Genomic DNA, 27,588 nt, shown 5'->3' with positions numbered 1-27,588 from the left:
TTGTTAAAGGGGAGGAACAGCCTCATTGTGGGGGGACGTGTGGCCTCTTGTTCTAGTTTCCTGCTGGAGTGTGTGTAGGCCAGACCCTGGCAGTGAGAGTTCTGACTGTGTAGGCTGAGGGGGTCCTAGCAGTGCGAGGCTGATTGTGTAGGCCTTGTCGGTAGTACTCATTGCCTGTGGGCCGGGTTCTGGCAATGAGAGTTTGAAATGGTGGTGCGAAAAGCCTTGTTTAGGACTCAGTGAATCATCCATCGTCACACTTCAAATATCAGTACGAAATGTGTTAGATTTAGTGCTTTTTGTAGATATTGTTCAAACGTGAACAACGTCGTTTGTTATTATTGTAACAGAGCCAAGTGATGGTACATACATTTGTGAATGTTGTAACGGAACCAGGTGACGGGATGTTTTTAAAGTGTTGTGCAATTCTGGCCGCCCTGTCAGTTTTCCCATTATAATAAAAAGGAGCCACGGTGTAAACACAGCTTGTGAGAGATTTAGATCGACGGGCATAGAACTTGTGTCCAACCCTGGGTGACAACGCATTAGATTCTTAGGATCGTGGTTCTAGCAATAGCAAGACTTAAAGACCAGCTAGTTATAGAATTTCTGAATATTTTGTTAACGTGTTTATTAATAAGTTAAACGATTTTTTTTATAATTTTTCCACACGACTCGTACAGATTTTTTTTACACTGTCGGTCAAAGTGTGATTGAGACATGAGTGTTGTGGTACCATGCAGGCCATCGGACACAGCACACAGGCCTAACACTAGATAATAAACTAGTGGTGTGATGAGGAGCCACAGGTACAAGCATGGTTGTGAGCTGGAAGGAGAGGGTAGGAGGATGGATACCTACCGTCTCAGCTGGGGTTCAGAGTGTTGGATCCCAGCTCACGACACTCGCCACCTCCCTATTGATATCGACCCCTTCGAGTATGAGATCCAACAGGTCAGTTCCGGAAGAATTGGGAAAAACTACCTATAATTATGACATTATATATTCAGTGTTAGGATATTTTATTGAGGAAACGTTTCGTCACCATTGGCATCTTCAGTCCATTTCAGGATTGAAGAAAATCATTCGTGGCGAAACGTTTCGTCAGTAAAATACTCTACACTTTACGTGTCTCGTGTCACAGCAGGTGAGTTGCTTAATTTTCAATGGTTCATTCATAGCTAGTAGCCTTGATGAATGCTGGGCAGGGGACCAAGAAGGTAGTGCATCAGTTACTAGACGATGTAATGAATCTACTCCACTCATTGGGTTGAATACCGTACATCACTTGAATTCACTCTTCATGTATATATTGCGTGATAGTAGCCCACAACCGAGTGTCAGTGTGAACGTGTTATCCAGAAGCAACTACCAGGTGACGCTTCAGAAAGAGAAAGAGAGACTTGTTAGAACTAATATGCAGCGCTAGAAGTAGGCTGCTGCTAATTGAAAACTGTCACACAGGAAGCTTTTGTAGCATACTGATAATCTGTAAAACTTAAGCTTATAATTTGTATTAGATTATTATAGTGTGTAATGTATAATCATGGATACATATGTATGTATGTATCTGTGTGTATCTCGTGCCTAATAGGTAAAACTGGTCAGTTAGCAAGAGCTCGTTTAAAAGTCCTTTCTAAAATTTTATCTTATACGTTTAAAGATATTTATTTTTTCATTATGTTAATGGAAAAGTTAATAATTTTGTACCAAAAGAACTTTAGAAAACTTACCTAACGTTATAAGCTCAATTTAATTTAGCCTAATCCAGCTAAATATAATTTAGATAAGTTTACAATAATTTAATAATAAACAAACGCAATGAAATATTTTATTTTTCGTTAGGTTCAGAATGATTTTTGCGAAATAATTGCATACAGAAATTTTCACTTACTTATTCGGCAAGAAAAGTTTTGCTGTTTAAGCTAAACTCGTATTTTATCTTTTCGACACATGTATAATTATGAGAGAAAGAGAAAGAATGAGTCTTGTTTCATTCTATATCTACCAAAGAGTATATACTACCTGGAGGGTAGTATATACTCGGGGAATACTCTAATTCCTGTTTTCAGAATTTAAGTATACCTGATGTTAAAATAGGTTAAAATAGGGTTAACTGAAGCTTTAATGCTTCCACATGCAGCTGCTAGGTTTTAAGCCTAACCAACTAACTATAGTGATGGTGTTAGATAAGGCTTAGGGCAGACGCGCAGTAACTTGGTGAAGATACTATTTGTGATCACTCTCTCAAGAGCCTGGCGAGATTGTAGCTTTATCAATGTAGTAGCAGTGCTTGATTCTCAGGGTCTCTCTCTCTCTCTCTCTCTCTCTCTCTCTCTCTCTCTCTCTCTCTCTCTCCCTCAACCAGGCTCTGGTGGTTGTGTGCAAGTAAGCTGTAAATAATGACAGCCTGGTTGATCAGTCGTTCAAGAAGCCTCAGGGCCGACTTCATAGCTAGAAAAAAAGCCTAAAAACCGCTCACAGGTAATTGCTGGGAAGGTTGGGGTGGGAGTTGTCTTCAATACAATTACCCGGTAAATCTGAAATATGAAACATGATTTTCCATAATAGTTACAATAACAGACACTGGTTACAACGGACTTTGTCCGTTAATTCTGTCCCTCGCACTCTCCGCTAAACAGGTGTATATTAGAGCGTAACAAAGTGGACAGCCTGAAGGCTCGTTCCTTGGCCCTGTTCTCTTCATTCTCTTGATAAACCTTTTAGAAACTGCGCTAATGTCAGCAGTAAGAAAATGGTGATACATAAATGTTAAACCATGAGAATAATGCTTTTTAAAACCACAAGCTGAAGTAAGAGGACCTTGTCGGTGTCATAAGTCCTTCAGTATGTCCAACACTGTCTAACCGAGGTTACTAGTATTATAATTATTTTTATTATTTATCTTTATTATTATTATTGTTATTATTGTTTATGGAACAGCACTGAAGGTGTAAGGGTCAAGCTATGGCAATGGTTGGGGATAATTGGGTTTATTGTAAAGAATTGGAACGTAGTTGCAATTTCCTGGATCAAGAGCCCTTCATCATAAAGGCAGCCTCCGTGAAGGTCTAGCACACGGTAACAACGGAAGCAGAGTGCTAACCTTCATAGCCTAATAATACAACAGAACGTTATAGACAATGAGATACCCTTTCCAGTTTAGGTCAGGTCTGGAACTGGGTGGCGGAGGTGATCAGGAGCTACCCTTTTCTTCCTTGGGTCAAACCTGATTATACCCTCATTCCCCAGGTGCTGCGTAGCCCTTACCGGCTTAGCGCTTCCCAGTGAATATAATAATACATTTGATAGTGCTTATTAGAAATCAATCCAAGTTGTGTGTACTTTTAAGTTGAGGTATAAATTTGTCATAGCGCAAAAAACGTATGTGTAACCCTATAGGTGTAAACCTCTGAACTCAGTCGAGCAGTGATTGTGTTTTGTACCCATCTATTTGTGTATTTGTGGTTGCAGGGGTCGAGTCCCAGCTCCTGGCTGTGAAAAAAAAGTTGCTCACTTCGTGATGAGAGAGATGAGGCTGCAATTAACGAGTTGATCTAACCTTATCTCACTTGAAATTTTGGGCCCCGGGAATAAATAAAAAAATAAGTTACAAAATGAAGTGATAAAAAATGAGGGAATAGACACATCATGAGGCTGCCCCACAACTGAAACTGTTTAAGTGTCGAAAAGAATACACAAAAAAGTTTTACAATTTTTTTAAGAAATATTAACCAATTAAAAATGCGACAGGGATCAAAGAATTTAATTTATTTTATATATATATATATATATATATATATATTATATATATATATATATATATATATATATATATATATTTATATATATATAAAATATATATATATATATATAAAATATAAAATATATATAAAATAATTAAAATTATATTATAAATTTAAATTTAAAATTATATTATTACCATATTATCATTATTGATTTTCCCATGGGGGAGAGGGGCAGAATCCGGGAAAGAGAGGAAGATTTAAGGGGCATTCACCCTAGTGTTTTGTCTTTAAAAAATTTTTCAGGGGATTAGTTTATCAAGAGATACCTCTTAAAATTTGGGGGTGAAGAGGTTCTGGTCTGGGGGAAATTTGGGGACCACGGTCTTCCCCAGCCCAAACCCCACTACCCCAACCCCCCCTATCCCATCCTCCCACCCCCCCTTTTTCCCTTTTCCCTCCTCCTCCCCACCCTCCCTTTTGCTCCTTCCTTTTTGGGCCCTTTGGGGATTTCTCCCACAGGCGCCTTTTCCCCGGGAGGGGAAAAAAGGATAGGGGTCCACCCCTTTCCCATTGAGGTTCAGCGTGGGAGTTTGCCGGGAATGGGATCGCCTTTTTTCCCCCCCCGGCCCGGGGGGGTTTTTTCGCGACAACCAACCCCTTCTTTTTCCGGGGGGGGGTTGGATTTTTGTTGATATCCGCCTTTCTTGCCCAAAATAGCCCAGATGGGGTTTTTACCCCGAGGTTTTACTGATGATGGGAGGGTAGGCCCATCTGCCTATTGGGTGCTGAGGCCCTTTTGGGCGGGGGAGATTTCTGGCCCCATTCCTCCGATATCCCTCCCTCTTTTTTTTTTTTTTTTTTTTAAAAAAAAAAAAGAAAGAAGAAACCCCAACCAGGCACCCCTAGTCCATGAACCTGCCCCCGGCCCCCTTCTGATCCCCGCCCCCGCCGGGCCCCCGCCTCCCCTTTGACCACTTTCAGACATTCCCACCTGACCATTCCCGGGTGCGTTTTCACCCGCCCAGGATGGGGCCCCGACTACTCCTTTATCGGATCCCCCTCTGACTATGCCCGGGCCTCCCACGGTGCAGTGCAAAATTTTCAAATCGCGACTGCCCACGGGGACCAACTCCCCACCCCCAAACGCCAACACAATTCCCTGCTGATGATTTCCCCCCCCTTCGCCTTCCAGAAACGACGACACGTCCTTCACTACCTTCCACCCATTTTGACTGAACAGTGACAAATTTCCCCTTTTTTTTAAAATTTCCCCACGCCATTTTTCTGACTATATTAGGCAAGGACTCCTACCCATGTTGGTAAAAAATTTCTTTTTCATGCCTTAAGACGGCAGGAAAACGGACAGAATGTTTCCGCTCGGCTTTGTTTTTTCCCCATATCGAATGTTCCTGTCACCTTGAAAAACATCATTCCTCAATTTTAGTGGACTGCTTCTGCCCCATACCATAGTTCAAAAAAAATTTCCAGACATGGGGCACTGAATTCAAAACGCTAAACCCCCAAGATCTAACTCAAGGGACATTTACGTCTTCCTCCCCGGGGGCGGAGAGATCCCCAAGGGGCCCGCAATTTTACAGCCAAACCCCATCCTCAGTTTAGCAGGACATGGGGTTAAAAGTTCAAAGGGACCCCTTTCACCAAAAAGTGTAGAAATTGTGGGAGGGCCCATCCAGCAAATATTGCAGATCATGGGAATGCCCAGTTTTGGGTGCCATGACATTCAAAAGGCTGATCTCCCTGCCAACCCACCCCCTCACCCCGGTGCGGGTCTTTTTAAAAGAGTAAACCCCCAAAAAGAGACAGAAGGCCCCCTTATCCCAAATCACCCGCCCCAAAGGGCCCCCACGGCCCCCCAAAACGCCCCCATTTTGGTACCCCATTTTCAAACCCCCCCCTTGGGGTTACCTCTCCCATAATCACCCATCTAATTTTTTTGCTGCCCCGGCTCAGACGCTCTAACCCCAGTCTAATCCGCTTTTTCGAGCCCTTCAAAAGCCCAGACGACGAGACCCGACACACCACCCCCCAATCGCCCCTCTCCCATAAAAATTTCAAAAAGGCCCGGGTAAACTCCCCCCCATCTTCCCCCTTTTCCCATTTTACCCCCTCCTGTCTCTTCTTTTTCTCTCACGGGCCTTAAGGAGGGTTCCCCCTCCCCTGAAGACCTTCCCCCCCTGTTCCCCCCCAAAGTTTTTCCTCTTCCCCCCTCCCAGGTTCCCCTTTCTTCCCCCTCCCCGCTCCAGTTCCTCCCCCTTTTCTGCCCCCACCTTGGACAGTCCAAACATTTCCAAATTACTCATCCCCCCCTCCCATCCCAATACCTCCCCCACAATCTCAATTAAACACTTAGCAATTTTGAATATTTAGAGACAAACCATCAAGGACCGATCCACCTTCCGCCCTTTTTTTCCTCTGCTCCATCCCGAACTCCTTTTACCGGACGCCCCTTTTTAGTTGAAAATTTTCCCCTGCCTCCATGTATTTTTAACCCCTTTAGCCGAAACCCTTTTTCCATGGGTTTTTGCATTTCCCCAACATGGCTTTCAGTGGAAATGGCTCAGGGTAATCGTGAGCTTCGATGTTCTCTCCCCCGTTTGCCCTGTTGGTGTTTTTTTAAAGGCCAAAATTACCCCTGCTGTTATTTTCCCTCCGGTATAATTTATTGTATTCTTCGATCCTTTCCCTGTGGACCTTTTTAAAAAGTTCTTCTTTTCGACTGAATTTTCCTAAAACAGCTATTTTTCTCTTCCGCTATTAAAACAGCCCGATCCCCTTCATAGGGGGATAGTTTTTTCTTTTTTTTCTCTCCTTTCGGGGATTATCTATTCATTTTGCCTTTTTGGGCCTTTAACCATTCTGTTACTTGGGATTTTAATGCCCCCCCTTTTCTGGGGTCTCAGTGATTCCCGGGGAATCGAGAGGCTTTTTCCACCCCCTCCATGTTTTAAAAAGGATTTTTACCCATTTTGATCCCCGGACTATCTTTTTTATGACCTCTAGTCTGCTCTTCCTCTGCCGCATTAGACTTCACTTGGTCTGTTCTCCGGGCTTATAAAGGGATCATTTCAATTCACTTCCCCCAATTCCCCCCCTTCGCACCCACGCCAAATTTAATCGGGCAAAATTGGGAACCCTTTTTTAACCAACTGTTTTTTAAAGGTTCCCTTTTTCATCCTCCATCGATGAGCTTTACACCCTTCTCGCCCTCCGCTTTCACCCAGCTTCATTTCCCCTAAAAACTGGGGAGGATTCTGAAAAGCGTGTTGGTCTCCGCGTTCGGGGAGACCTTAAACGCGCAGGCAGGACCCAAAAGAACCACAGAGCATTATTTAAAATTTCGGGGCCCCCGTGTCATCCGTGATTTTAAAAGCACTTGCTGGGAGATTGTTCCACCATCACCTCTGCCCCCCATGAGTGGGAGTCGGAAAAAAAGAAACCGAAAGGGGAAATTCTTCCTGACCGCCCTGTTTTGCGTGGGCCGTGTTGATTAGAAACCCATTTTGATGCGCCAGAAATTGGAAAAATCTGGGCCGTATTTTCAGGACCATCAGCCCTCATTTCTTTTCCCAAAAGGCCGAAGAACTCTTGGGCTTTTTCTCTAGAGAAGAGCAGATAATGGTTTTTTCACTTCAAGAACTGAGGCCCCTTAGCTTTTTGCAAAGGGGAGCTGGGCCCCAGACATTTTATTCTATCAACATTTACATCACCCCTGCAGTCCATTACCCTTTAAATCTTATTTGGTCAAAGGGGTTCTTCCACAGCTGTGGGAAATGCCATTGTTCTCCTTCCGCAAACCAGGCAACGGAATGGGAAAACCCCCCACTGCCCATTGCTCTACCTGCGTTTGAAAAAATGGAATCCCAGTAAAAAAACGTTTAGGTGGATTTAGAGACACAAACAGTCTCCCACTGTCAATATGGCTTTTGTAGGGCGTTTTTACCATAGACCCCTTTTATGCTTTGAACGAGCGAAAGCCTTGCGAAAACCATCAGAGCATATTTTTTTACCTTGAGAAGGCATAGAAAAACTTGGGGGTATAATTTTAGCCAAGTTTTCCCCGGGCCCCCGAGGCACCCACATCCTTTCCAAGAACTTTTTAAATGACAGGATTCCCGGGTTTAAAAATGCCTCCCGAATCCGCTGAAGGTGTCCCCAGGGATGAGTTCTGAGCAAACACTTTTTCTCCTTGCTTTTAAAGAGGGCCCCTAGCTTCCATCAAATTTGGTCATCACCCCAGTTTTGACCCAACCGTGAGCCTATGCACCTCCCCTTTTTCCCTTTCCCAAATAGCCAAAAGTGTTTTATGGGGGACCACGGGGAAATTTTCCAGCACAAACCCACCAAATCACTTTCCCAGACGCCCCCACCGATCATCCTTTTTACCCCCCCTTGATCCTGAACGTGAAGGTTTTGGGCCTCTTTTATCGAGGTTATCCTGGAACTTAACCCAAGGAATTGTCAAGCCGGTGAACCTTTTTAAAAACCCTTGATCTTTTGGGGGAGATCGCAACCTCCCATTCCACCCCTTTTTTTTATCGAATTGATTGGTACCAGATCATTCAGCGCATCTCCGCACTCTCTAGAACTCCATTTATTTAAAAAAGATGTTTTTCTTCCCCTGTCGAAAAACCCCAGGGCTTTAAAGTTTTCCCTCTATCCGGGCGCGGGTACCCCGCCGCTTAAATTTACGCCCCAGACCCCCAACCTTCCCTTTATAGAATGGTACGATATTAGAGAATTTTTATTTGTCGCTCCCCCCCCTTACGCCCCCTTCTCGTTTTTTCCCTTTTTCTTTTTCAACTACCACCTTTCTATGTAAAGAAATTTTTATTTTCCCCCCCCTGGGGAAATTCCAGTGTTGAGCTTCTTTTTCCCCCCTTGCCCGGCCCAACGCACGGTTGTTTCCCCTCTCTTTTCTGACCACTTTTACCTCATTCCTTTTCCTTTTGGGAAAATGGTCAAGTTTCTAAGGGATTGAGCAGTGTTTCCGACAGCCAAAGGGATTTTATCTTTGGCTAGTTTTTTTCTGCTGAATTAATATCCTTACAGCACTTATCCGTATTGATCTATGCTTGTACATTTTTGGTTGTCTCAGACCCCTTATGCTTTAAGGGGCAAAAATTTTATACACTCACCCCCAGTCCTCCAGATTTAACTTTGCTACGCCCCATCTTTACCAATAAAGATATTTTTTTTGGGTCCCTGGTCATGTTGATTTTTAGGAAAATGACGACTGACTGACTTCACAAATTCTGATACTTTCAGCCCTTTCTACTTCAATCTCTTGCTACCCTCTACCCCCGTACTATCCCCTGTCCCGCTGTTTTCTGTAACCTGCTGATCATCCCCCCCTCCCTTCTGCCATCCAATTCCCTTGCTTCCTTCCCTACCCTGCAGCGCTGTATAGCCGTTGTGGCTTAGTGCTTCTTTTTTTTATTATAATAATAATATCAAGAGATAACCTGGATATAGACGACAAAAAGTGTATTATCAGTCTTTGTAGTGCATGTCTGGGGCCTTGGTCAAGTACTTAGGCTGCTGATGACGCAAGAACTCGGGAGAAGCAATAGCAGGTGACGGAAGTACTCTCATTTTACATAGTGTACTGCTGATAGTGGTTACTCTCAGTGTGTAGTGTTACTAAGAGTGGGTGTGTATACACTGTGTACTTCTGATAGTGATTGTTGTGAGAGGGGCTTCTGAGCTCCTTCCCTCCCACCCCCCCTTACTATCTTCAATTTATTCCTCCCACCCCATTCCTACTTTAAATTGATTCCTTCCTTCCTTAAATTTATTCCTTCCACCTCCTTCCTAGCCTAAATTTATTCCTTCCACCTCCTTCCTACCTTAAAATTATTCCTTCCACCCCCCTTCCTACCTTAAATTTATTCCTTCCACCTTCCCACTTATCTCTCACCCTTTTCACTAATTCCTTATCCCTTCCTCTGACCCTTCCCTGTATTTCTTCCTTTTATCTTCGTCGACCCTTCCCCTCAAGCTTCCGTGGATGATGGTGACTTTGTGTAATTACATGTTAGTTGTTACTGCCAACACATTGTTGTACACACTTCAGTACATCCGCAGTATAGTCTTGTCATCTTGTGGTGGTAACACAGCTGTTTCTAACAAACAACCCATCCTTGTAATCCTGACTATCCTCATTTTCCTATATTGGTGTTTATAGACCTCCGAGGTCCTCTTCACCAGTTAAATGTCTCGGTTGCAAGTCCAAACGTATCAACCTAATTTTTTTCGTGTTTGACTTCCCTTGGCTTATTTGCACAAATTTCGACCAGTGTTCATTACACTTAGTGTCATTGACACTACGACCTGTAAATAACATATTCACTGTGAATATAACAATAATAATAACACTACTACTGCTGCTACTACAAATAATAATGATAATATAGAACAGTATTACTCTTGCATGTATGGAAAAACTTTGAGTGAAGGTGCACGCACACATATGACCTGATTACCTCACATTCCCCAGGCGCTGTGTGACCCCGTACCCCCTGCTGGCGTAGCGCTTCTACATGAATATAATAATATATTGTATAACTTATACAAACATGTATGGGTGGACCTGGTGGTGGGGAAACACGCATGGTATATGTCACATTTCAGTTGGTGATAAATACAGTAGATTTCTAACTACAGAATTTGTGTAGTGTGGTAAGCAGACTTGTGTGTGACTAATGTTGTCTTTATCTTAATACTGATGCCTGTGTATGACTAATGTTATTTGAATCGTAATTCTGATGCCTGTGTGTGCCTAATGATATCTTAATTCTCATGACTCGCGAAATCGTAATGACACGATTGCAAACAAACCATACCACGGGCGGGGATAGAACCCGCGATCAGAGTGTCTCAAAACTCCAGACCGTCGCGTTAGCCACGGTCTGGAGTTTTGAGACTGATCGCGGGTTCTATTCCCAGTCGTGGTATGGCTTAATTCTCATGTCGGGTTTCAGTAATGTTTTCTTAAACTTAATTCTGACATATAGGAAAAACAAGGTACAACATCGTGGCTGGAACAAGCCACAAGCAAACCCACAACTGTGAGATGAAGCATTACACGGCGTTTCGGTTCGTTCTGTACCATTATCAAGTCACGATTTGATGTTGAAGGTTGTTTATGGAGGGATACAAGTGGTGTTGTGCAGTAAGTGGGTAAGTTAGTAGGTGCAGGAGCTCGTGGACTCCTGATTATGTAAGTATATCCATACATACAGTGACGTGATACATATTCACAGACGTTAAGCGAGAGAGTGATAGGGAATAACCAGAGTGAGGTGTGTGTGTGTATATATATATATATATATATATATATATATATATATATATATATATATATATATATATATATATATATATATATATATTTATATTTATATATATATATATTTATATATATATATTTATATATATATATATTTATATATATATATTTATGTATATATATTTATATATATATATTTATATATATATATATTTATATGTTAAGTCGGCCGTCTCCCACCGAGGCAGGGTGACCCAAAAAAAGAAAGAAAATCCCAAAAAAGAAAATACTTTAATCATCATTCAACACTTTCACCTCACTCACACATAATCACTGTTTTTGTAGTGGTGCTCAGAACACAACAGCTTAGAAGCATATAAACATACTGTGCATAAACTTGCGTAATCAGCAACATATATCTGGGTGTTAGGGATTTATCAGCTTAGGCAGGACAGTCAGGATAGACTTAATAGCCTGGTAGGGGCCATGCAGCTCCTCGGGATGAGTGGTAATCGGTTTAGTCCGGGGAAAGGGAAGTTATCTGCAATTTCAAGACCCCCCCCCTTTCTTCGGCTTCCTTGAAGTGATAAGTATTAGTTCATGTAATGTTTAAAGTGGTGTATAATAAGTGGGATAACTGTCTACACCATTACTTGATGTTTTTATCCTTCGTGGGATAAAAACCAAGGACTGGCTATACTGACACTACTTGAGTTGATGGGTTTTATCTGCACCTGACAAGTACTTGCCTGGGTGAAGAAGTCACTCGGACAATTGTTGACGACAAGACAATAGATAAGTGGATAAGACCACGGTAATTGCAATATGTGACCACCTATATACACGTGTTAGGAGGGCACTTTGAAGCATAGTTTTTACCGTTTTTATGGGTCACTGGTGAGTATATTTAGACCAGGAGGCAGGGCAGCGAGAGGAAGTGTGTAGGGATGAGGAAAGAGAGGGAGGTGGTTAGTGCTAATTGTTGGTATTGTTAATTGAGGGAATGACAACGGTTGCTCGAGTGTATCCTGTTGGTGGTGGTGGTGGTGCTGCTGCTGCTGCTGCTGCTGCTGCTGCTGCTGCTGCTGCTGCTGCTGCTCCTGCTCCTGCTCCTTTGCCTCTACCATCACCATCACTTCGAGTGCATCCTGTTGCTGGTGCTTCTGCTGCCTCTACCATCACCATCTCTTCGAGTGCATCCTGTTGCTGGTGCTTCTGCTGCCTCTACCATCACCATCTCTTCGAGTGCATCCTGCTACTGCTGCTAATTTGATGTCTCTCCCATCACCTCTATTGTATCCTGTTGCTTCCTATAGGACGCTGGCAGCAGTAGCTGGTTGATCAAGCACTCAAGGTCTGGCAGAGAGTTGAACCACCTTCGTAGCCAGTCACGGGTGCATCACAGGTTGTTAGTACACACCAGTATACCAGTCATCTGTTAATGTTTTTAGTCTTTCATTCTCCTTGATAGTAACATGAAAGTTGTGATAGTAACATAATTGTTCTGATAGTATTGTAACTATTGTTTCATTGAATGTTTTTATTGTATTTTTGTATAGTATTTTATGATTTTATTCCTGAATTGTTTTCCACATCCTCGTTGAGCATAACAGGCTACTGGAAGACTTGGTTTAAATAGTTTCTAAGATTTGCTGTGTCTTGAGCAAATGTTCCCATTGTTGTTACCTCAGTTAGTGTTTCATTCCTCGTATATGCCAGTGCAGCTGGCAAGGTTCTCATTAATTCCGCGAGACACGTCACTCTCTTAACTGTTAGAATAAAGGGAGTTGTTTGACCCTTATAGGTTTAGCGCTTAGTTTTGATCTTAATAATAATAATACACAGATAACTTGCACATAGAGAGAGAAGCTTATGACAACGTCTCGGTCCTACAAGTCACACTGTGATAGTGTGACTTAAATGGTTCAAGTCTGACCGAAACGTCGTTATAACCTCCTCTCTCCTATGTGCCGGTTATCTGTGTATTGTCCAGTCACGGTATTGTGACTTTTTGTTTTTGAATAATAATAATAATAATAATAATAATAATACATATAGAAATAGCATGAGTGAGCGGGTTAAAGACGAGACTCACTTCAAGGGTGAACCTTGATTCTTATGAAGGATTCTTGAGTAAAGGAAGCTACCTGTCCCTTCCTTGAATCAAACGTGTTTACTGTCCATTCCTCAGGCGATGTGACTTTACGCGTTTATCGTTTTTCTTTGACGATAATAATGGAGGAACTAGAGAGATGTTTGGGACAGTGGATGAAGAGCGGGTCTGGATTTGTATTGCATGCAGCTAGCAACAACAGCCTGAGTGCCTGGCACTGATAATAGACGGAAGGATGAGCAGGTAAAACCCCCGGTAGTTACACCACTGGCCCCGGAAACTACTACGTCACTCCAACGCTCCTTCAACACAATCATTACAATCAACCGCCAGAAATTTCCTAGATAAGGAGACCTGTTACCCTGCCGTCCCCGCCTGCCAACCCCTCCCCCCTCCTTTATACGAACTTCCCCTACTTTATTCCAACCTCACCTTCCTTCCAACCTCCCCTCCTTCCTTCCAACCTCCCCTCCTTCCTTCCAACCTCCCCTCCTTCCTTCCAACCTCCCCTCCTTTTATCCTATCACCCCTCACTCCCCCTTCGTCCTTCCGGCCCTTCCCCGTGCCCAGGGGTGAGGCAGGGTGTGGGTAGAGTTGATAGTGTGGTAAGAGTAGAGGAACTACATGATAATACCTCTATTTCCTGTTCATCTTGTCCTTTTCAGTACTTTGGAGGAACTGGCCGTTCTCTTTCTGACAGACTCGGGGAGCACAAAAATAGTGTTAGGCGGCTTCCCCACACCAGCAATGCTCTTTTCTGTCATGTCGGAGATCAGTCATCCTATTGACTGGTCTTCTGCTAAAACTGTCTACCCTACTTCTAACTTTCACAGTTGCCATTTGGTTGAATCCACCCTTATACACAACTTTCCTTGTATGAATCTTAGTCGTGGCTTTGTCTCTGTGGATGCCTTCCTTTCCCACTACATTGTAAATGTTCCAAACTTCAGAACACCCGTGACTTAACCTGATTCTTTTTTCTCCTCCCTCTTCATCCTCTCCTCTTTCTCCTTTGGGTTTTCTTTCTTCTGCTTTGGGTGCTTGGTCCATTATTATATTCCCCCCTCCTCTGTCTGTTCCTACCCTTTGTGGGCCCCCTAGCTCCCTTGCAGTGCTCCTCTAGTCTTCGACTGACTCCACTACTACTACTTCTACGACTACGGCTACTACTACTTCTACGACTACGGCTACTACTACTTCTACGACTACGGCTACTACTACTTCTACGACTACGGCTACTACTACTTCTACGACTACGGCTACTACTACTTCTACGACTACGGCTACTACTACTTCTACGACTACGGCTACTACTACTTCTACGACTACTGCTACTACTACCTCTACCACTACCTGTCTTGTCCCGTCCCTGTCTGTTAGTGTGACTTTGTAAATGGTCCAAATCGGACCGAGACGTCGTCGTAAGCTCCCCTCTCCTACGTGCGGGTTATTTGTGTATTGTGTACTACATGGTAGTGATGCTCTGGTTCTGAGATGAAGTGTGCAACTGAGCTGAGATGAACTAGTTGATGTTTAACCACAAGCTGTTTATCATCTGGTGAAGACCCGTGTCACGAGAGACTTGTTTTGTGTCCTGACTAACAGAAGACACCCGCACGATGTAGAGAAGACACAGATGCTTCCGATGGATATGAGGGGATGCGGGCCACCAACAGCAACAGCCTGGTTGATCAGGCAAGGATCAGACGAGCTTCGCCCATGTCCGGGCTCCGGGAGTAGAAAAACTCTCCGAACTGATCAACGGTATAAAGATATGCATCTGTGTGTTAATAGTTTCAGGGATCATCGCCCCAGCATCCCGGTCCCAGACCAGGCTTTATAAATTCTAAAGAAAATATAGGAATAATTATCGTTAAAAAAACACCCTGTAAAGTCAAATGTTTGGCGAATGCAGACAAAAGTTTGCAAGATTTACCTGTCACTATGCTTGTACACGAGACAGTGGAAATACCAGTAGGATTAAATAGTGTCAGAATGTATAACAATTTTCACTTTCACACTTCAGGACGGTAGTAACTGTCAGTAACATGTATACGTGTCATGTATAGCCGTAAAGTTCTCGCGGCTCTGGGGTCACAGACATTTCGCCTAGTTTGAACAAGGTACGCCTCGAGTGCCAATACCAGTCACTGGTAATGTGAATCCATAGGAATTCAAGTGTGTAGCACCAGGTTTGTAAGAATCTCTGGATAAGCTCCGTGCAGAGCAGGCAGTGATCTCCTTCCACATCTATCACTCAATCAATAATCTCTTCAGAACCCAGCACAACAGTAACTTCCTAGTGATAGGTATACTCCTGCAGTCTCTCAACTGAGGAATCTATCTTATGAATGTAACGTATTCATCAATAACACTACACACACACACACACACACACACACACACACACACACACACACACACACACACACACACACACACACACACACACACACACACACACACACTTGTTTAAATTGCGCCAAAGTGGTTAGACAACTTACCTTTCAAACCCTACCTCCCCTTCCACCCTCCCAACTCTTTTCCATATTTCCATCCTTCTTCCTTCCCCATCTTACCATTGCTCTGGTCAGAACCTCGTACCTCGTAGACTGTTGCATGTTCTTCCACCTCGAAGGGAAGATAGGGAGCAAGTGAAGCATGTTAACAATATAATAAATACAAGTAAAACAACCTAGTTTTCGGCCACAATAAATCAAACAATAGAGATGATAGTGTTGCGGAGGTCAGGGTGAGGTGTTTCCAAACACGGGCTGCCTGCCACACCACACTGTTACATTGTTACACACCTCACTCGACACGCTAACATGTATTAGCCTCTCTCATCTCTCATCTCATCCTCTCTCATCTCTGGTACCCACACACTACTGAAGAAAAGATACGGGAAATAGCAAAATGGCTAGTATACTAAAAATGTGTATTTCGGTGTGTGTCTGTGTGTGTGTGTGTCTGTGTGTGTGTGTGTCTGTGTGTGTGTGTGTCTGTGTGTGTGTGTGTCTGTGTGTGTGTGTGTCTGTGTGTGTGTGTGTCTGTGTGTGTGTGTGTCTGTGTGTGTGTGTGTCTGTGTGTGTGTGTCTGTGTGTGTGTGTCTGTGTGTGTGTGTCTGTGTCTGTATATATACACGGGAGGTGCCTTGAGACTGGTGAAGGGATCTAGATCCAGGGAATTAAGAGTTTTTGTTCCCCTTAGATCAGACCTAATTATCTTCCTTTTCCCCAGGCGTTGTATTATCTCTACGGGTTTAGCACTTCACTGTCAGTGTAACCCCCCACGTGTTGGCGGATGGTTCGTGCATGTTGCAACTACTGCAACAGCAGCACAAGCAGCAGCAGTAACACTAGCAGCAGCACTAACAACAGCAGCACTAGCAGCAACTGCAATAACAGCATCAGCACTAGCAGTAGTAACATCAGTAGCAGCTAACGGGAAGAAGACGACTCACACATGTTTACTAACAGCCCTCACTGGCTACCAGCCACAACAGTCTAGTTGTCTCCCCGGATTGTTTCATCTTCTTCCTCTTCCTTAGTGCCAGCCACAACAGTCTGGTTGACTCACCTGACTCTCATTTTCTTAAAGCCAGATGAATCCGTCACTTGCATTTGTGGTCACAGTGGTGGCCCATGCTAACCTTCCTATGGTGTATAAATATACCTAGTTGGATGAATGTTATTGTGGCCAGCTGGCCCAGTGGCATACGCATTGGCCTGGAGTTTTAAGATTCACTTTTACCTGGAGAGGGTTTCGGAGGTCAACGCCCCGGGGGCTCGGTCTGAGACCAGGCCTCGTGGTGGATCAGGGTCTCATCAACCAGGCTGTTAATGCTGGCCGCACGCAAACTGACGTACGAACCATAGCCCGGTTGGTCAGGTACTGATTTTAGGTGCCTGTCCAGTGCCTTCTTGAAGACAGCCAGGGGTCTATTGGTAATCCCCCTTATATATGCTGGGAGGCAATTGAACAGTCTTGGGCCCCGGACACTTATTGTGTTCTCTCAGTGTACTCGTGGCGCCCTGGCTGTTCATTGGGGGAATGTTGCATCTCCTGCCGAGTCTGTCTTTTACGTGCCATGAGTTCTAACCCCACCCGTTCCGTGGTGCATGTATCGGGTACTGTATGACTCCGTACTAGTGTAGACGTGGAGCCTAGTCCACTAGTGGCTATATTTCCTATAGTTCTGCATTGATTTCTAGACCTAATACGAGTCGGTGATGAAGCGAGTCCCGGGGCTGCTCAGCCGAACCTACACTAGAGGTCAAGATCACGAAGCTGAACAAAAAGGACAAATCTTCCACCATAAATGACAACAATTACATTTCTTTTTTCATCTTTCTGAAATTCTGTCACCAGAATTTCGACACTGTTTGCTCTTTGAATTTCTGTAGTTTTAATTCCAATTTCCAAATCTGCATCGACTTTTTTTGCTTTGCCATGAATAAAATTTTCTTGTGTTGACACGAGAGTAGGATAAAGTGGGTGTATGAAAATATATTATCTTGCTGACCCAGCACACCTGCCACACCCACGCTCACTTTGTTTCAATATTCACACAGTCTTCCTCTTCCCACGTCTTCCTCCTATACTTGTGTCTCTCCTCTCCAACACACACATCTTCCTCTTCCCACGTCTTCCTCCTATACTTATTTCTCTCCTCTCCAACACACACATCTTCCTCTTCCCACATCTTCCTCCTATACTTGCGTCTCTCCTCTCCAACACACACATCTTCCTCCTATACTTGTGTCTCTCCTCTCCAACACACACATCTTCCTCTTCCCACATCTTCCTACTATACTTATTTCTCTCCTCTCCAACACACACATCTTCCTCTTCCCACATCTTCCTCCTATACTTATTTCTCTCCTCTCCACACACATCTTCCTCTTCCCACATCTTCCTCCTATACTTATTTCTCTCCTCTCCAACACACACATCTTCCTCTTCCCACATCTTCCTCCTATACTTGCGTCTCTCCTCTCCAACACATACATCTTCCTCTTCCCACATCTTCCTCCTATACTTGTGTCTCTCCTCTCCAACACACACATCTTCCTCTTCCCACATCTTCCTCCTATACTTATTTCTCTCCTCTCCAACACACACATCTTCCTCTTCCCACATCTTCCTCCTATACTTGCGTCTCTCCTCTCCAACACACACATCTTCCTCTTCCCACGTCTTCCTCCTATTCTTCTTTCTCTCCTCTCCAACACACACATCTTCCTCTTCCCACATCTTCCTCCTATACTTGCGTCTCTCCTCTCCAACACATACATCTTCCTCTTCCCACATCTTCCTCCTATACTTGCGTCTCTCCTCTCCAACACACACATCTTCCTCTTCCCACATCTTCCTCCTATACTTGCGTCTCTCCTCTCCAACACATACATCTTCCTCTTCCCACATCTTCCTCCTATACTTGCGTCTCTCCTCTCCAACACACACATCTTCCTCTTCCCACGTCTTCCTCCTATTCTTCTTTCTCTCCTCTCCAACACCCCTCAAGGAAGGTTCCTTGATGTTGGTGAGGGGCTCTTGATTTAGGGAATTGGATCTGTGCTCCAGTTCCCCGAATTAAGCCTGAATGCCTTCCACATCCCCCCCCAGGCGCTGTATAATCCTCCGGGTTTAGCGCTTCCCCCTTGATTATAATAATAATAATAATCCTCTCCAACACACGTCTTAAGCTCTACTCATCACCTTCACAATCTTATTCCACGTTTTCCCTGCAGAGGTCCTCCAGTACCTTGACGACCCCTGTAAAGCTCCTTTTGTAGTTATCGTTACAATAATACCATACAGTACCGACAAGTCGATAAGATACTTTTGCAACATGATGATGAGTAAGATACTTGTGCAACAAGCTGGTGAATGGCACCTGTGCATTGTTCATCAATATGGTGGTACGACTTGATTGTTGTGGCTGGTACTGAATAAGATAAAGTGAAACGTTCAGGTAGGACAACCAGACTGTTGCGTCTGGCGTAGTTCCTGAACCCATAGTTGAATGTTTGACGATATCCTTATCAAAGTTTACTCGGTTCAGATTGACACGTGCAGTTACCCTGTGTAAGACAACTCAACGTGCTGGATGGAAAGTGACGTGGGAATGGCATACAACACCGACAAGATGAAAATTAGACATGTGCAACATGTGGGTATCTTTATTGTAGATGTTTCGCCCTCCAGTGGTTGTATCAATACAAATTCATGGACATCATGGTGTGCCGCCGCTCATGTCTCCTCAGATAATCTTACATCATGGTGTGCCGCCGCTCATGTCTCCTCAGATAATCTTACATCATGGTGTGCCGCCGCTCATGTCTTCTCTCATCCGTCTTGGTGTCAGTGATAAGAGCGAGAGGTGGGGTTGGCTGAGAGGGTTGATAGGGTGATGTGTTGGCATCACCTCCCTTGGTATATTAGTGCGCGGAGTGCCCCAGGGTGCCAGTGTGTATCAGGGTACCCAGCTGGTGAGTACCACGTCTCTGGGACACTAACTAGTGACACTAGTGGTGTGTGGGGCCACACCTATTGCCAACACTTCCCTCCCTCGCTCAACGTGTGATTACATATATCCACGTGAAGCATTAAACCCGTGTGAGTCATTTAGAATTAGGAGAGGTACAGGCTCGATCCTCCTTCCGGTAATCGCGAAACACACTAGCACAGTGGCTCTGGTGGTGGTGGCGGCGGCAAGTGATAAGCTCAGGACAACTAATGACAGATATTGTAAACAAGGAAAATAAACAGTGATGAAAGCTTGACTGATGACAGTAATGATAGTGTATAGTGACACTGGTGCAGTGATGTTGCTACTCTTGGTGCATAATGGGGATGGTTGGTGACTACTGGTGACGTGTCATTGTAGGTATAGTGGTGATGATGTTCTTGTGTAGTGGTGACCCAACTTATCGGGTTGGGAGGGGAAGGTACTTTCATGGTAATGAATTCATTCATTTGTGTTTGCGAGGTCAAGTATTAGCTCCTGACCCCAGCTTCTGAACTACTGTGATCGGCACTGTTTTTGTTTTATGTCTATTCAAAATAAAGTTGGTAGAATTACCGACAGTATGTTGAGAAAAATGGCACAAGTGCAACTAATGTGACATTTTTATTGTGGCAACGTTTCGCTCTCCAGGAGCTTTGTCATGCCGTTACCGGCTTGACAAAGCTCCTGGAGAGCGAAACGTTGCCACAATAAAATGTCACATTAGTTGCCCTTGTGTCCTTTTACTTTACATGTCTAATCATACCTAGTCTTAAAGTTATGTATTGAATTTTCCTGGGTAGAAGCGTAGCTTCAGTATACCGTATAGCACCGCTTGTCTTGTGTCAAAGGAGTGCTTAAATGTAAAGGGATTTATAAAAGGCTGGCTCATAGGTTAGGTAAGATTTGTCAGGAAACAGGATAAATGTTCCGTGACGCGGGTCCTAGTCATATGATGACCCACAGTTGGAGATTTTTGTCATCTGACCGAGGCCTTCCACTGGCTTACCAGCCCACCCCTTTAAAACATTATGGTTACGATTATAAGCATTTTTGATATTGGTTGCTGGTCTCGTAGCCTGTGGCTGGTTCGCCACTGTAGGTTTAGTGAGCAGATGTGTGTTCTCAGTGATACACAAGCTAATATTCTTGTAAACTTGAACGTTTTCTTGGTTTTTTGGCCACCTTGTTGCCAGACGCATCGCGGCCAGTTTTTAATTTCTTTTGTGTGGTTATACTTCGTGTAACGTAACCGACCGTAACAACGTAAGAAAAACAGGATCATCGTGCGCACACTAGGACATCCATGGTCCAAGACCATGCTACCAGGAATAAGCGTGGTCCAAGACTGTTGGACCTGCCTCCAACAACATACGTGGTCAAAAATTGTCGAGCCTACTAGCAACAACATCCATGGTCCATCACTGTCGAACCTACTAGCAGCAACATCCATGGTCCATCACTGTCGAACCTACTAGCAGTAACATCCATGGTCCATCACTGTCGAACCTACTAGCAGTAACATCCATGGTCTAAAACTGTCGAACCTACTAGCAGCAACATCCATGGTCCATCACTGTCGAACCTACTAGCAGTAACATCCATGGTCTAAAACTGTCGAACCTACTAGCAGCAACATCCATGGTCCATCACTGTTGAACGTGCTAGCAGCAACATCCATGGTCCAACACTGTTGAACCTGCTAGCAGCAACATCCATGGTCCATCACTGTTGAACCTACTAGCAGAAACATCCATGGTCCAACACTGTTGAACCTGCTAGCAACAACATCCATGGTCCAACACTGTTGAACCTGCTAGCAGCAACATCCATGGTCCAACACTGTTGAACCTACTAGCAGCAACATCCATGGCCCAACACTGTTGAACCTGCTAGCAGCAACATCCATGGTCCATCACTGTTGAACCTACTAGCAGCAACATTCATGGCCAAACACTGTTGAACCTGCTAGCAGCAACATCCATGGTCCATCACTGTTGAACGTGCTAGCAGCAACATCCATGGTCCAACACTGTTGAACCTACTAGCAGCAACATCCATGGTCCAACACTGTTGAACCTGCTAGCAGCAACATCCATGGTCCAACACTGTTGAACCTGCTAGCAGCAACATCCATGGTCCAACACTGTTGAACGTGCTAGCAGCAACATCCATGGTCCAACACTGTTGAACGTGCTAGCAGCAACATCCATGGTCCAACACTGTTGAACCTGCTAGCAGCAACATCCATGGTCCAACACTGTTGAACCTGCTAGCAGCAACATCCATGGTCCAACACTGTTGAACCTGCTAGCAGCAACATCCATGGTCCAACACTGTTGAACCTGCTAGCAGCAACATCCATGGTCCAACGCTGTTGAACCTGCTAGCAGCAACATCCATGGTCCAACGCTGTTGAACCTGCTAGCAGCAACATCCATGGTCCAACGCTGTTGAACCTGCTAGTAGCAACATCCATGGTCCAACGCTGTTGAACCTGCTAGCAGCAACATCCATGGTCCAACGCTGTTGAACCTGCTAGCAGCAACATCCATGGTCCAACGCTGTTGAACCTGCTAGCAGCAACATCCATGGTCCAACGCTGTTGAACCTGCTAGCAGCAACATCCATGGTCCAACGCTGTTGAACCTGCTAGCAGCAACATCCATGGTCCAACGCTGTTGAACCTGCTAGCAGCAACATCCATGGTCCAACGCTGTTGAACCTGCTAGCAGCAACATCCATGGTCCAACGCTGTTGAACCTGCTAGCAGCAACATCCATGGTCCAACGCTGTTGAACCTGCTAGCAGCAACATCCATGGTCCAACGCTGTTGAACCTGCTAGCAGCAACATCCATGGTCCAACGCTGTTGAACCTGCTAGCAGCAACATCCATGGTCCAACGCTGTTGAACGTGCTAGCAGCAACATCCATGGTCCAACGCTGTTGAACGTGCTAGCAGCAACATCCATGGTCCAACGCTGTTGAACGTGCTAGCAGCAACATCCATGGTCCAACGCTGTTGAACGTGCTAGCAGCAACATCCATGGTCCAACGCTGTTGAACGTGCTAGCAGCAACATCCATGGTCCAACGCTGTTGAACGTGCTAGCAGCAACATCCCTGGTCCAACGCTGTTGAACGTGCTAGCAGCAACATCCCTGGTCCATCGCCGTTGAACGTGCTAGCAGCAACATCCCTGGTCCATCGCCGTTGAACGTGCTAGCAGCAACATCCCTGGTCCATCGCTGTTGAACGTGCTAGCAGCAACATCCCTGGTCCATCGCTGTTGAACGTGCTAGCAGCAACATCCATGGTCCATCGCTGTTGAACGTGCTAGCAGCAACATCCATGGTCCATCGCTGTTGAACGTGCTAGCAGCAACATCCATGGTCCATCGCTGTTGAACGTGCTAGCAGCAACATCCATGGTCCATCGCTGTTGAACGTGCTAGCAGCAACATCCATGGTCCAACGCTGTTGAACGTGCTAGCAGCAACATCCATGGTCCAACGCTGTTGAACGTGCTAGCAGCAACATCCATGGTCCAACGCTGTTGAACGTGCTAGCAGCAACATCCATGGTCCAACGCTGTTGAACGTGCTAGCAGCAACATCCATGGTTTAACGCTGTTGAACGTGCTAGCAGCAACATCCATGGTCCAACGCTGTTGAACGTGCTAGCAGCAACATCCATGGTCCAACGCTGTTGAACGTGCTAGCAGCAACATCCATGGTCCAACGCTGTTGAACGTGCTAGCAGCAACATCCATGGTCCAACGCTGTTGAACGTGCTAGCAGCAACATCCCTGGTCCAACGCTGTTGAACGTGCTAGCAGCAACATCCCTGGTCCAACGCTGTTGAACGTGCTAGCAGCAACATCCCTGGTCCAACGCTGTTGAACGTGCTAGCAGCAACATCCCTGGTCCAACGCTGTTGAACGTGCTAGCAGCAACATCCCTGGTCCAACGCTGTTGAACGTGCTAGCAGCAACATCCCTGGTCCAACGCTGTTGAACGTGCTAGCAGCAACATCCCTGGTCCAACGCTGTTGAACGTGCTAGCAGCAACATCCCTGGTCCAACGCTGTTGAACGTGCTAGCAGCAACATCCCTGGTCCAACGCTGTTGAACGTGCTAGCAGCAACATCCATGTTGAACGTGCTAGCAGCAACATCCCTGGTCTGTTGAACGTGCTAGCAGCAACATCCCTGGTCCAACGCTGTTGAACGTGCTAGCAGCAACATCCCTGGTCCAACGCTGTTGAACGTGCTAGCAGCAACATCCCTGGTCCAACGCTGTTGAACGTGCTAGCAGCAACATCCCTGGTCCAACGCTGTTGAACGTGCTAGCAGCAACATCCCTGGTCCAACGCTGTTGAACGTGCTAGCAGCAGTTATCAGAGATATTGTCAGAACAAGTGTTGGAGTTTTTAAGAGGAAATCAGAGGACAGCCACCCACCCAGTGCCTGATCAATCAGGCTGTCATGGCTACGTGGGCCAGCGGGCCGTCAGCAGCAAGAGCTTAGTTGAATAAGCAACAGAAAGACTGACCCGAGGCAGGGTTACGAGGGTAGGAAAACTCTGGATACCACTCACAGGTGTATCACAGATACCGTAATCTGGTCTTGCGTCCCACCTTGCGTCATCTTGCACCAACACTGATATATATGCAGCCCATACCTGTCCTGTGGGTGGTAGTCACCAACATACTCATGTTGTGGGTGGTAGTCACCAACATACTCATGTTGTGGGTGGTAGTCACCAACATACTCATGTTGTGGGTGGTAGTCACCAACATACTCATGTTGTGGGTGGCAGCCACAACATACTCCTGAGTGGCAGCCACAACATACTCCTGAGTGGCAGCCACAACATACTCCTGAGTGGCAGCCACAACATACTCCTGAGTGGCAGCCACAACATACTCCTGAGTGGCAGCCACAACATACTCCTGAGTGGCAGCCACAACATACTCCTGAGTGGCAGCCACAACATACTCCTGAGTGGCAGCCACAACATACTCCTGAGTGGCAGCCACAACATACTCCTGAGTGGCAGCCACAACATACTCCTGAGTGGCAGCCACAACATACTCCTGAGTGGCAGCCACAACATACTCCTGAGTGGCAGCCACAACATACTCCTGAGTGGCAGCCACAACATACTCCTGAGTGGCAGCCACAACATACTCCTGAGTGGCAGCCACAACATACTCCTGAGTGGCAGCCACAATATACTCCTGAGTGGCAGCCACAACATACTCCTGAGTGGCAGCCACAACATACTCCTGAGTGGTAGCCACAACATACTCATGAGTGGCAGCCACAACATACTCATGAGTGGCAGCCACAACATACTCATGAGTGACTTAAGAAATCGTAATGACACGATTGCAAATAAACCATACCCCCGGCCGGGATTGAACCCGCGGTCATAGAGTCTCAAAACTCCAGCCCGTCGCGCTAACCACTAGACCAGCTAGCCACAATAAGATTCATCCAACTAGGTATATTTCTACACCATAGGAAGGTTAGCACAGGCACCTCTGTGACCACAAATGCAAGTGTAGAAATATACCTAGTTGGATGAATCTTATTGTGGCTAGCTGGTCTAGTGGTTAGCGCGACGGGCTGGAGTTTTGAGACTCTATGACCGCGGGTTCAATCCCGGCCGGGGGTATGGTTTATTTGCAATCGTGTCATTACGATTTCTTAAGTCATGTTGACGGCAGTAAAGGGACTTGAGCTAGAGTTCGTCACGGCCACGCTAGCTGGAGATTCGTCTGTAAAAACTTGCATTTGTGGTCACAGAGGTGCCTGTGCTAACCTTCCTATGGTGTAGAAATATACCTAGTTGGATGAATCTTATTGTGGCTAGCTGGTCTAGTGGTTAGCGCGACGGGCTGGAGTTTTGAGACTCTATGACCGCGGGTTCAATCCCGGCCGGGGGTATGGTTTACTCATGAGTGGCAGCCACAACATACTCATGAGTGGTAGCCACAACATACTCATGAGTGGTAGCCACAACATACTCATGAGTGGTAGCCACAACATACTCATGAGTGGTAGCCACAACATACTCATGAGTGGTAGCCACAACATACTCATGAGTGGTAGCCCTGCTACTACTAACGTCAGTAACCAGGGAAGGTAGGTGTAAAGTGTTGGGGTCAGATCTGCATAGACTAACCACTGTTCTACTTCCTGTTGTGTGTACTCACCTATTTGTGGTTGCAGGGGTAGAGTCACAGCTCCTGGCCCCGCCTCTTTGCTGGTCGCTACTAGATCCACTCTCTCCCTGCTCCATGAGCTTTATCGTTGTGTGTGTGTACTCACCTAATTCTCACCTAATTGTGGTTGCAGGGGTCGAGACTCAGCTCCTGGCCCCGCCTCTTCACTGATCGCTACTGGATCCTCTCTCTGCTTCCTGAGCTTTGTCATACCTCTTCTTAAAACTATGTATGGTTCCTGCCTCCACTACTTCACTTGCTAGGCTATTCCACTTGCTGACAACTCTATGACTGAAGAAATACTTCCTAACGTCCCTGTGACTCGTCTGAGTCTTCAGCTTCCAGTTGTGACCCCTTGTCCCTGTGTCCCCTCTCTGGAACATCCTATCTCTGTCCACCTTGTCTATTCCCCGCAGTATCTTGTATGTCGTTATCATGTCTCCCCTGACCCTTCTGTCCTCCAGTGTCGTCAGTCCGATTTCCCTTAACCTTTCCTCGTACGACATTCCCTTGAGCTCTGGGACTAGCCTTGTTGCAAACCTTTGTACTTTCTCTAACTTCTTGACGTGCTTGACCAGGTGTGGGTTCCAGACTGGTGCTGCATACTCCAGTATGGGCCTAACATACACAGTGTACAGTGTCTTGAACGATTCCTTATTGAGGTATCGGAACGCTATTCTCAGGTTTGCCAGGCGCCCGTATGCTGCAGCGGTTATTTGGTTGATGTGTGCCTCCGGTGATGTACTCGGTGTTATGGTCACCCCAAGGTCTTTCTCCCTGAGTGAGGTCTGTAGTCTTTGTCCACCTAGCCTATATTCTGTCTGCGGTCTTCTTTGCCCCTCCCCAATCTTCATGACTTTGCATTTGGCTGGATTGAATTCGAGGAGCCAGTTACTGGACCACATGTCCAGCCTCTCCAGGTCTCTTTGCAGTCCTGCCTCATCCTCGTCCGATTTAATTCTTCTCATCAACTTCACGTCATCTGCGAACAGGGACACTTCAGAGTCTATTCCTTCCATCATGTCGTTCACATATATCAAAAATAGCACTGGTCCTAGAACTGACCCCTGTGGGACCCCGCTCGTAACAGGCGCCCACTGTGATACCTCTTCACGTACCATGACTCGTTGCTGCCTCCCTGTCAGGTATTCCCTTATCCATTGCAGTGCCCTTCCTTTTATGTGTGCCTGATCCTCCAGCTTCTGCACTAATCTCTTGTGGGGAACTGTGTCAAAGGCCTTCCTGCAGTCTAGGAAAACGCAATCTACCCAACCCTCTCTCTCGTGTCTTACTTCTGTTACCTTGTCATAAAACTCCAGGAGGTTTGTGATACAAGATTTGCCTTCCATGAACCCATGCTGGTTTTCATTTATAATCTTGTTCCTTTCCAGGTGTTCGACCACTCTCCTCCTGATAATCTTCTCCATGACTTTGCACACAATACATGTCAGAGACACAGGTCTGTAGTTTAGTGCCTCGTTTCTGTTTCCTTTCTTAAATATGGGGACTACATTAGCTGTCTTCCATTTCTCAGGTAGTTGCCCAGTTTCAAGGGATGTGTTGAAGATTGTGGTTAGAGGCACACACAGCATCTCTGCTCCTTCTCTAAGGACCCATGGGGAGATGTTGTCCGGTCCCATCGCCTTTGAGGTGTCAAGGTCACTTAAGAGCTTCTTC

The 27,588-nt window shown here is 45.5% G+C and overlaps 1 protein-coding gene across 5 annotated transcripts in view; it reads left to right on the top strand.

Moving 5' to 3' along the window:
• The window catches only part of LOC128702140 (chloride channel protein 2), a 300,885-nt gene that overhangs the window by 176,405 nt on the left and 96,892 nt on the right, over positions 1–27,588 (top strand). The window contains exons 1-2 of one of the 5 annotated variants that reach the window (XM_053796195.2): positions 93–109; positions 684–954. The exons of 2 other annotated variants lie outside the window; for them this stretch is intronic. In XM_053796195.2, coding sequence (XP_053652170.1) covers positions 796–954 — 159 coding nt within the window. In that variant the 5' untranslated portion in view covers positions 93–109; positions 684–795. 2 more of the 5 variants (XM_053796192.2, XM_053796191.2) reach the window with 2 other exon arrangements.

This window comes from Cherax quadricarinatus, chromosome 83, assembly GCF_038502225.1.
Source record: "Cherax quadricarinatus isolate ZL_2023a chromosome 83, ASM3850222v1, whole genome shotgun sequence".
NCBI lineage: Eukaryota > Metazoa > Arthropoda > Malacostraca > Decapoda > Parastacidae > Cherax > Cherax quadricarinatus.
Note: the sequence above shows the minus strand (reverse complement) of the source record. Positions and strands in the feature narration are given on the sequence as shown.